At 31.5% G+C, this 11,896-nt stretch overlaps 1 protein-coding gene across 1 annotated transcript in view; it reads left to right on the forward strand.

Annotated features, from left to right (window-relative positions):
- Positions 1 to 679: 679 nt before the first annotated feature.
- Positions 680 to 11,896, forward strand: part of LOC106468283 — a 19,136-nt gene continuing 7,919 nt past the window's right edge. Inside the window, exons 1-6 of the mRNA XM_022396618.1 lie at positions 680 to 683; positions 1,762 to 1,838; positions 4,405 to 4,452; positions 7,613 to 7,668; positions 9,781 to 9,859; positions 10,550 to 10,678. Coding sequence (XP_022252326.1) covers positions 680 to 683; positions 1,762 to 1,838; positions 4,405 to 4,452; positions 7,613 to 7,668; positions 9,781 to 9,859; positions 10,550 to 10,678 — 393 coding nt within the window. The remainder of the gene's footprint in view (positions 684 to 1,761; positions 1,839 to 4,404; positions 4,453 to 7,612; positions 7,669 to 9,780; positions 9,860 to 10,549; positions 10,679 to 11,896) is intronic.

The raw sequence follows: 11,896 nt of genomic DNA on the forward strand, positions 1-11,896 counted from the left end.
AACAGTAGGACAGAAACATGTAACCCTATTCTTACCACAATTTCTATGGCTTAGGATGCTGCTAACCTATATACTTACATAACTCTTATCTGCACGGGTAGGGGTAAAAGTGTGCATGCTATGACTTTTCACAGAGTGCCATTCAACATAGTATTTTGTATCTTGGAGTCAGAGTTACCAATTTTACTCTACATTGTTGATTTAGTGACAGTTCATAGCAGAGGAGAGTAAATACCAGATACAATGTGTAGGGATTCTGAAAGAAAATGCAAATATGCATTTTTGAGGTTCTAGAGGTTATGCAAATGCAATATGCAAAGTGTATGATGGACAGAAGTATTTTTATCATCACATGAAAATCACCTTGCACTCTGACTTGTTAAAGTATCAGCCAGACTTACGTTGGCAATTCACAGATAAATCTTTAGTACAAATACATCTGTAAGACATTTGATATTTTGTTTACAATGGACTTGTACTGTTGACTGACATCTTGCCTCATTTTGTGCAAATATGCTTAGTAAATTAGAAACCATAGTATCATTCATTCTCTAGGATGGGGCTGGTCCAATGGACCGACCCCATGCACATTTGGTTAATATGCAGCATTGTGAAAATTAAGAGCAAAAATAAGTAAAAAATTAATGAAATTTTCCATAGTTTAGCTTTGTCTCTAAAGATGCGTATGTACATAATGTTTTTGTTACGTTATGACTTTGGTTAATTGTGAAATAAATCAATGGATGTGCTTGAGGTTATAATGGCTAAGCAGGTACACATAGTTTAACTAAAAATCTGATGAATTCGTTAAATATGACATTAATTAGGTTTAGTCTCCAACAGCATGCCCTGAGGGCTGTAGCTTCTGATGTGAAATTGGTTACCATAAGAAAGCCAAACATCCCTTCAGTGTTAGTTTATTCGGTATTACATAACTAACACTAATGAAAGATGTGGAACTTGAGGTGAACTGAATTGCCCCAAATAACACCCCAAATTTCATAGTTCACAATTACCCCAGGTGTTAGCTTCCATGGGTGTTTTATCCCCTTGTGGTTCAGCAGTTAGTTTGATGACATAAAATGCTAAAATAAGGGTTTGATACCCACGGTGGGCAGAGCATAGACAGCCCATTGTGTATTTTTGTGTTTAACAACGAACAAACTTTGAGTGTTATTAATACAGTTATATGAATGTAGTCTGACGTCATGTACATGATTCTGATGTTGATTTAACAAAATAAGTATCACTTGTGGTGTGTGGTTCAATCTAGTGGCTAGGTTGGAAAAAAGAACAAAATGCAATGTTTCACTGCTATGCTGATAAAAAGTTTAAATAGTTATTAATATTGGACTAGCAAATGTAGACTTTTAAAGAGTTGTAAAATGTATTTTTTACTCTGTTATATTTAATATATTCACCACTCTTTTGTTGTAAATTACTGATGTGTGTGCGTGTGTGTGTGTGTGTTTATATTTTTTTACTCTTACTCACACAAAAAAATGTATCACAGTTTTAAGAGAAGCTCACCTCAAGAAACGGAAGTGGATTTTTGGGATTATAACAAGTATAGTCCACAGGTGATTCATTCCAGTCGATTTCCACACCTGTCTGTTGTGAAAAGTTTCATTAAAAATTTTCAAATAGTTTAGTTATTTTCAAGCTTACGGTCCTTATTAATGAAATAATAAAATAATAATCTCTAATAAAATTTAGAGAGAGATTTTATTAAATAAAAATATCTTTAACACTTTTCTTAAGCAAAAGATGATAATAATGAAGAAATCGATGATAATTCTATTCTTTGTAAAAGGAAAAATCCACTTTTGTTTCTTGAGGCTCATGAGTGGCTGTTACACATCGTGATCAATTTGTATCTATGAAAATCAATGTAGCCATCATTACAGCCATAGCCAATTAACCATTCTATTCTTACATATCTACTCCTAAGGATTAGAAGATTATAGCATAGCTAATTAAACATTCTGTCCTTACATATCTACTCCTAAGGATTAGAAGATTATAGCCATAGCTAATTAACCATTCTATTCTTACATATCTACTCCTAAAGATTGCAAGATTATAGCCATAGCTAATGAACCATTCTATTCTTACATATCTACTACTAAAGATTAGAAAATTATAGCCATAGCTAATTAACCATTCTATTCTTACATATCTACTACTAAAGATTAGAAGATTATAGCCATAGCTAATTAACCATTCTATTCTTACATATCTACTACTAAAGATTGGAAGATTATATCCATAGTTAATTAACCATTCTATTCTTACATATCTACTACTAAAGATTAGAAGATTATAGTCATGGCTAATTAACCATTCTATTCTTACATATCTACTACTAAAGATTAGAAGATTATAGTCATGGCTAATTAGCCATTCTATTCTTACATATCTACTCCTAAAGATTGGAAGATTATAGCCATAGCTAATTAACCATTCTATTCTTACATATCTACTACTAAGGATTAGAAGATTATAGCCATAGCTAATTAACTATTCTATTTTTACATATCTACTACTAAGGATTAGAAGATTGTAGCCATAGCTAATTAACTATTCTATTCTTACATATCTACTCCTAAAGATTCGAAGATTATAGCCATAGCTAATTAACCATTCTATTCTTACATATCTACTCCTAAGGATTAGAAGATTATAGCATAGCTAATTAACCATTCTATCCTTACATATCTACTTCTAAAGATTGGAAGATTATAGCCATAGCTAATTAACCATTCTATCCTTACATATCTACGTCTAAAGATTGGAAGATTATAGCCATAGCTAATTAACCATTCTATTCTTACATATCTACTCCTAAAGATTGGAAGATTATAGCCGTAGCTAATAGAATGGTTAAAGTAGATATGTAAGAAATAGCTAATTATCCATTCTATTCTTACATATCTACTCCTAAAGATTGGAAGATTATAGCCATAGCTAATTAGCCATTCTATTCTTACATATCTACTCCTAAAGATTGGAAGATTATAGCCATAGCTAATTATCCATTCTATTCTTACATATCTACTCCTAAAGATAATAATGCATTGTTTCATCAGTTGGGTACCCTCAATGTTAATGATATTTTCAGCTGTAAAGTCAATAATGTCTCATAAAGTTTGGACAGCTTGGGATATTTAGGTTAGTCCTAAATACAAAATCTAAGCTAACAATGCCAATCAATCTTTTATGATTAAAAGTATAATAATGGACAACAACTTAAAATGAAATAAAAGTGAATACTTTTGATATAGTAACTAGTATTATCAATTTCATTAATTAAGGGAGGAATAAATAAATAAAATAACCTACCTTGCATGTTCACATAAAAGCTGCACTTCATTTTCTTACGATGAGCCTCTGTTAAAACTTGTGATGTGTATATCTGGTTTCATTCTCCAGTTGCTTGAGATATTCAACGATTGAACAGAAGTGTTGTTGAAGTAACTTGTATAAACGTGACTTGTGTAACTTTTTCAGATGGAGATCCTTCTTGATTATGTTTCACACTGTTGACACTAGCCTTCGTGTTTGTAGAGTCTTACAAAACACTACACTTTGCTTATAATAAGTTGTCTTGTTGCAGTCTTGTTTCTGGTTCCCCAAGTTCATCCATATTCCTATAAATTTTTCAGATGCTATTAAGTATAAGGAATATCTCCTTAATTTTAAACACATCTTTTATGGTCTGAGGGTTTATATAATGTGCTTCAGAAAAGGCTTTTACATACCCTTTCCAAAAGTGATCAGTTTTTGGTGGTATCACACTATTTACAAAATGTTAGAGAATACCAAAATGTAGCCTTGAAATATGTTATTCCACAGTGCCTTTATGTCATATGTGATTGTAACCTGACTTGCTGACTTGCATATTCAAAGTTGTTTTAATATAACATACTCAATCCTCTGTATATCATAATATAGCCTTCTGCAGCACTATATACTGCAATACTAAAATTTTGGCAATACTCAGTACATTGTTGCTGTTAAAAATGTTTATAATCACTTATCAGGTAGAACTAACTGTGTAGAAAGATAGCTACATGCTTGTTAATGTTTTAAACACTACAGATAGTTCACCTTTTGATTTTGATCTTCTAATTCTGTTTTGTGATTTAACAGTCCTTATAAAAAAAAGTAACATATACTGTACAAATTGTACTACATCTATTATTGAACCGTATGTTCAGCTAGATAAAAACTATTTGTTATATGTCACAGTTTTAATTATATACATATTTAATTTGTCATATGTCACAGTTTTAATTATATACATATTTAAAGTTAGTTTGTTAACAAGCGAAGAAAAAACTGGCAAATATCGCAAGTGAAGATTATTTTGGAATAACAAAAATGCACCATATGTCTTTACAGAATGTTCTACCAGTGGAAAAATGTGAAGATGTTCCATCTAATTATATTGTGAGTAAAATCAAAAATATGATTTTTAATTGAAAAAGTTGTTTTCTTAATGTTATGTGTACTGGTATAATAAAAAAAATTAAACATTTGTGATTTTAATAAGAGTTGTTTAAATGACAGTTTAGGAGCACCTATAGAGTTTACATATATCTTGTAGTGGTGTTTTTAAGCAGTGTTTTCTGTATATTAATTATTTGGTGATAAGAGTGCTCTGTGTGCTTTTCCATATTAAGGTATTTGATATTTATGTATTGTACATAAACATTAGGGTGTAAAGCATATTGTATTAGAATTACAGTGTATGTGACTGTAATATTACATCATAATGATCTCTACTTGCCTAGTACAAGTTTCTGGTATAACAACATTTTGTTTTGTCCCTGTCCTTATCCATTCCAATGATCCACTGTGGGTATAAGTACCACCCATACTTTCCTTATTGCCTTAATCCTTGAGTACTTCTTAATTCCTTTGATGTTTAATTGTGTCTTCTTATTCTGCAGTAGATGTGTCATTAGTTTTTTCTAACTTTGTCTTCATTTTGCAGCCTTCACACTTAACAAGGCAATAAAGCAGACTTCTATGGTGAATGTAGATAGTTTTTTACAGTTTTCTTAGTGAAAATTAATTTTTATGTTTAAAAGATCATAATCCGACCACACTGTGTTGTTGAAATTTACCTTAGTGGCTAAAACTGTTACTTCATGATGGTTCTCAAGCTTTAAACAAATAGAACAGCTGATATTTTAATCAAGGTATGAAGTACTTTGTGATATCTACAAACGTTACAAAGATTAACAACTTTATCAGCACAAATTAAGTAAAGAAAAACAACACAAGTTTACAAAAAATTTAATGATCCGACCAGTTTCAGTGTACCATGTACATCGTTTCCAAAAGTATACATGGTAATTTACTCTATATGTTTGTGAATTTATGTTGTTTTCCTTACTTAATTTGTGCCAATAAAGCTGTTAATCTGTCTAACAGCTGACATTTTAATCACATTGAACTTTTAGTGTAACAAAGAACAAGCTAGTTATAGTTTTTTTACCTCCAAAACACACACACACCAACATGAAGCACATCTTAACAAACAACTTAACAATAAGAAATCAAACAAACCTCAGTAAACTGTTAGCATAGAAAAAGAAATTAATCAAAAATGGAGTCCTGTTGGTAAAATGAATGTATGGTCCCTCGCTGTGAAGTAAAATGTTTAAGCCGTTTAAGTATGAATCTGATTTAAATGTGAAAAATAATTCTCCACGTTTAAAGGCATGACCATGAAACTTTCAAAATACCCATCTGCATGTCTTCAAATCACTTTATGTTAAATTATTTGAAACTTTAAATTTACATTATGGAATCGTTATGATAACAGAGCACTGAAGCCAATAACTACCAGTTACACTATATTATCACCCAGTAATTATAGACCTATTAATATTAGTCTTACATCAGTTGTGGGAAAAGTTTTGGAAAGTCTGATAAAAGATGCTTTGCAAAGCCATTTAACAAAGTTTAGAATTTTATTGGATAGTCGACATTGTTTCACAAAGGGAAAATCTTGCCTTACAAATATTTTAACATTCTTTGAAAAGGATGCTGCTTATGTAGATGAGGGTAATGGTGTAGATTTGGTGTATCTGGATTTTCAGAAAGCACTTTACAAGGTACCATATAAAAGGCTTGTAAAATAATTATCTTTATAGGTGTGGGGGATAAGTTAGCTAATTGGATAGAAGAGTGGTTGGATGGAAGAAACAGAGGGTTGTTACAAACTGATTTCAGTCAAACTGGACTAATGTTACAAGTGGGGTACCTTAGGACCTTTGCTCTTTTTGATTTACATCAATGACATAGATGAAAGAATGGTCAATAAATTACTTAAATTTGCAGGTGATATTAAAGTCTTTGGTGTTGCTGGCTGTTAAGAGGATGCTGCTGATTTACAAAAGGATTTAGGTCATTTGGTGAGTTGGGTGAATAAATGGCAGATGGGTTTTAATTATAATAAATGCAAGATAATACATGTGGGTTCTTATAATTTGGATAGAAATATAATGAGAAGGGGCAGCCCAAAGTTATACAGAATAGTTTTGTTCAAATACAGCCAGATGTAAGGTATAGAGCTGGCTGTTAATTATAATATAGCCCTAAAAAGCTTCTATTATTGCCAATAGGGCTGTAGTTATCCCACTTATTTTCAACTTAAAAGACACAAGTGCATTATTAAACCTTATTTTTGAATGGAGTGAGGTTTGATAAGTTATATTTGTGTATGGATCTCTATATTTAACCACCTGATGACTCATGTAATGGCTGTAGTTAGGGGTAGAATGAATGTATGCCTACTTTGGAACTATTTGCACAATCAACTGTGCATTTTTTAACTAATCACTAATAGTCAGTAATATATCTACAAAAAAGGCTATAAACAGAACTGACTTTTATTCATTTAATGACATGTAAAAGTTAATGCTGAAATAATTAGATCCCAAAATTTGGTAATTGGTGGAACTGTACTGTACGAGTCTGATCGATTATAATTCAAAGTTTTGTTTATTATATACTAAGAGTTTATAATTGATTGTCCAACATGAGATTGATGTAGCCTATGGTTGTCTACAGTTATTATGATACAACTGTATTATGTGAAGAAATTCAGTCTTCACAGAATTGAATTCATCACTTTTTTCCATAAGCCACATTGACCAAAACAAGAAATTGATTGCAAATATTTAGTTTAAACCATGCATAAGTTATCACAATGACATGACCTGTTTTTCACCATGACTTGACCCATTTCTCCCCATGACATGACCTGTTCCTAACCATAACATGGATTATTACTTGAGGTTGGGTTTGAAACACGTGCTATTAAAGCTTTAAAGTATGTTGATAGAAATGTGATGAGCACAAGTATTTGAAGTAAGTGAAGAATTTTCTCTCTCTCTTTTCAAAATCTGAACTTATATTTATTTATTTAGTATGTATTAACTTGGAATAATATTTTCACATACACTCAGAGAAAAATATATGTTTACATGAGAGAACTATCTTTACTGAAACAAATATTGTGATCCTGAATGTATAGTTTTAGTTGTGGTTGTCAAGAATAAACTTATAATATGTATTAATTGTTTCTTTCATTAAGCCTGTCCACTTATGCATGAAGACAAAGATTGTCTATAACACCACTATACCAACTCAGTAAGTAATACTGTTATAATCAAAGCTATAAAATTTCTTTAAAACAATAACAGATGTGTTGCTGATGTTTCTTTTAAATGTCAGTGTGAATATTGTTTAGTGGAAACAAAAAGAGTTTTAGTTAACCCATTAATGGCAAGAACTATTTTTTCTTTATATATATAAATTTTTTGTCTTTAGCTTTAGAGACGTCATATAAATATGAAAACACTATCTGACAAATAAATTAATTTTTGTAGCGATCCTCTAAGGGAGCAAACAGGGAATTGAGCACTGTGATGCCAAGTCAGTTATGTATATATATCAACAAAGCCTAAGTGTGCAGTGGTTGATGAAATTATAAGTCTTAATTTTCCTACATTTCCATGTAAAACACAATATCAGTGTAATATGAAAAGCTGAAAATAACTCACTTATGGTACTTAATTTGTAATTTAAACTTGTGTCCTAAAAGTGGGACTTTGCACCTTATTGGGTTAAATAAAATGAAATACAATTGGTGAAAACATCCAAACTCAGCTGTTAGCTGAAGTGGAATGGCAGAATAAATTTCTTATGTAATGGACCACCACAAGTTAAGTGAAGAATCTATACCACATTGAAAACTTCTGAAAAACAATAGACGTAATACCAAGTTTTTCTGAAAAAGATCTTGAATTATGCTTTAAAATGAAGTATGTAATGTGTAGATTAGTAAATAATGCATTACAAAAAATATCACTGATAAGTTTGGTTTAATCTTTGTGGTGTAACTTACAGTTAACTTGTAAACTAACTGTAGCTTACTGATTTATGTGAGATATGATTTAAACACATTGATTTATTTAAGCTTATTATCCCATAATTAACTGTTTTGTACAATCTTTAAATTGTATGAATACTGGACCTAAGTGTAGAATGACTGATTTACTAATATTGTTAAGCAATTCTACTGTGGGCTAATTGCACTTTACACAATAATTTGTATATGCTAATGTGGTTTGCCATCACAGATATCAGCCATGTAGTTACAGATAATATGTTTAGCACCAGTATACCCTGTTCACTGCAAATCCCTTATCATTCAACAGTGTAATGATTTGATGGTCACTTACGACTGAAGGAAGTTAACACAGACTTTTCTAAGAAAGGATATTGATATAGTGAAATAGAATAACTTCAATGTCACACATCAGTATCCATAACGCATTTAGTAGCCGCAACAAAGATGATCAGCACATCTAAATGAGGATGTAAAAACTGGTTGCATCCCACCACATGAACCTCCATTTTAAAGTTAAAGATTTTACATCCTCATTTAGATGTGCTGATCACATGTGGTGGGATGCAGACGGGAACCTCCATTTTAAAGTTAAAGATGATCAGCACATCTAAATGAGGATGTAAAACCATCTGCATCCCACCACATGAACCTCCATTTTAAAGTTTGTAGATTGGTTTATTCAGGAATCCCTGCCTAGAAAGTGAATGCTAACAAGTTGTGTACATCCCAGTTAACTGTGCACACATGTATACAAATATCTTTCTATTGTAAAGAAACATAAACCACACATGCACTGTTGGCACTCTGGACTTATTGGTGAGAGCATGGGGGTCTGCAGAAATATTTTCAGGGGTGGTGGCAGGGTGTGTGTGTGCAAAATAGTGTGAAGTGAATAAATAAACTTGTAAATTCATACACATATATTGAATGAATAAAGAAAGAATTATGCTTCTCGTTTTCGTTGTGGGGGTGCCCCCCCCCCTCATCAGTGGGTGCCCAAGGGTGAGAGAAGGCCAAACTGCATAACTGTACTAAAAGTGTGTTGCACATGAGAGGTAGAAGTTGGGTGTATTTACCGTAAATCAGTTAAAATTCATTGAAATGCTAGTTATTAAAATTCAGAGACTGAATAATCGATATTGTATTTGAAATGAAATCAATTTTTATAGCTTTTATAATGTTTCATCTAATTGATTTTTTAGTGAAGTATGTGTTTGTGTCAGTGTATGTATTTTATTTCCATTCTGTTGTGTAGACAAATATTTGAAATTCATCTGAACTCGAAAATATATGTAAATTTACTAAAATGTATTGCAGAATAAAAATGTTTTCTTTTCATGCTTTGTCAGCGGTGATCACCGACCACTATGGCCTGTGTACGGGGATTATCAGTATGTTCCACCCCAGCGATGGCTGCATACTGTAGAGGTATTCATGTTGTATTTTATACCTACTTACACTTCAGTTAATACAATTAATCACCAACATATGTTCCTAAAAAAATTATAATGGTTTTGAATTGTTTAAAATAATGTTCTTAGAATTAGTATGTTGAAATGTGTTTGTATCTCGCGGAGGGAAGTCCATTGAAAAAAATGGGGATTTTTTATGTTATCATCATGTTTAGTACATCAAAGTAAATATAATACACAGAAGTTGATTGATTATATTACCTCAGAGTTTTGGCATTAAGAATAGTGTAATTACATACTGATATTCAGCTGTAAGATACAATATACAAATATCTTGGTCGTATTCCCCCGAGACCCAGAAAATAATTTACGGTTATATGTAGTTATGTGTCATGTTTACAAAAAAACAACTAAAAATGATGTACTTGAAATAGAGTTTTTTTATAGATGAAGAAAAATTAAATACAAAAGATGTGTTATTAAATAAGCATTGTAGTTCCTGGCCTTTTACCAAAATTTTACAAGTGCAAAGATTTTTTACCTGTTTGCCATGCAAGCACGATAGTAATATTTGCCTCAATCCAATACAGGGGTATTGTTTCAACCAGTGTTTTTTATTTGAGCAGTCGATTTCAAGGAAATAACTGTGTATTGTTCTACCTACTAAATAGAATAACAACAACTTTCTTGTCTGTTTTTTTTACAGCATGGAGGGGTGGTGATGCTCTACCACCCCTGTACTCACCCCATAATTGTTAAACAGCTGAAATCTCTGGTCACAAGATGTATCCGTAAACATGTCATTACCCCACACAGATTGTTACCCTTGGAGAGGGTGAGTTGAAGATTAGAAAATTGTATATTGAAATGCATACATGTTCACTACTCTCTTTAGATTTATCTGTAAACAGCAAACTGTTAGATTTTATACACAGTAGGTTTAACAAACAAGATAATTAAGAAATTGTCATATTAAAGTTGAAATATTTTACTAGGGTGACAGTAAGTTAAACATGTTTCATAGTCTGTTCTAGTTTTGAGCAAGTACATGAACCTGTACACTTATAGGTGTGGGGAAAAAAAAGAAAATTTTAATCTTTAGGTTAATGAGAAATATTCACTTATCTTAACTTAAAGATAAAAGAGAGAGAAACATTAAATTGATTTCATATATTTTAGTCTTTTCATTTGTCTGCATGGCCAGGTGGTTAAAGTGCTTTACTTACAATCTGTGGGTTGCGGGTTCAAATCCCTGTCCAACCAAAAATGCTCCTCCTTTCAGCTGTGGGTGTGTTATAATGTGTTGGTAAATCGCACTATTCATTAGTAAAAGAGTAGTCCAGGAGTTGGCAGTGGGTGGTGATGATTAGCTGCTTTCCCTGTAGTCCTTCATTGCTAAATTATGGACAGCTAGTGCAGATGGCCCTCCTGTAGCTTAGTACAAAATTCAACAAACCAATCCATTTGCCATCAGGATTTTTTTGGCCAGTCATATATCGAAACTTTAAAATCTAAAAAAAAATAAAAAATTATGTATTGTCTTTGAGTCTGGTTTAAGGTGTTCATACCCCTTATGAAACACTACACAGCAAAATATTTAGATAGGACAAAAAACACAATCAGTCAACAATGATAAAATTCAATTCATATTATGGAAACGCCTTTTACTAAATATAATCATGGCAATAATAATATAATACAATATTGATTCATCAGTCAACCCTTTAACAAAGATACAGTTTAATTTGATGTTACATTCCATAATAACTTTTAAACAAAGTTACTTGAAAACCTGCAAACACAATACAGCATCTTTTAATGGTGAAATTATTTCAGTGTTTGAATTCAATATAATAACATCATGTCAAGAAAATAATCTTCGACCTTTAACACTGAAAATTGTAGTTATAATGACATCAACAAGCTTAGATGAAGTTTCAGCTCTTGTTGCATAGTCAGAAATCCAGAAAAATTGTGATAGTTATGAGATATTGTCAGCTTTTTTTTGCACATTATTATTCTGTGTTGTTTGGTGCATTATTTAATTAAATAA

This window comes from Limulus polyphemus, unplaced genomic scaffold (genome assembly GCF_000517525.1).
Source record: "Limulus polyphemus unplaced genomic scaffold, Limulus_polyphemus-2.1.2 Scaffold2947, whole genome shotgun sequence".
Classification (NCBI taxonomy): Eukaryota; Metazoa; Arthropoda; class Merostomata; order Xiphosura; family Limulidae; genus Limulus; species Limulus polyphemus.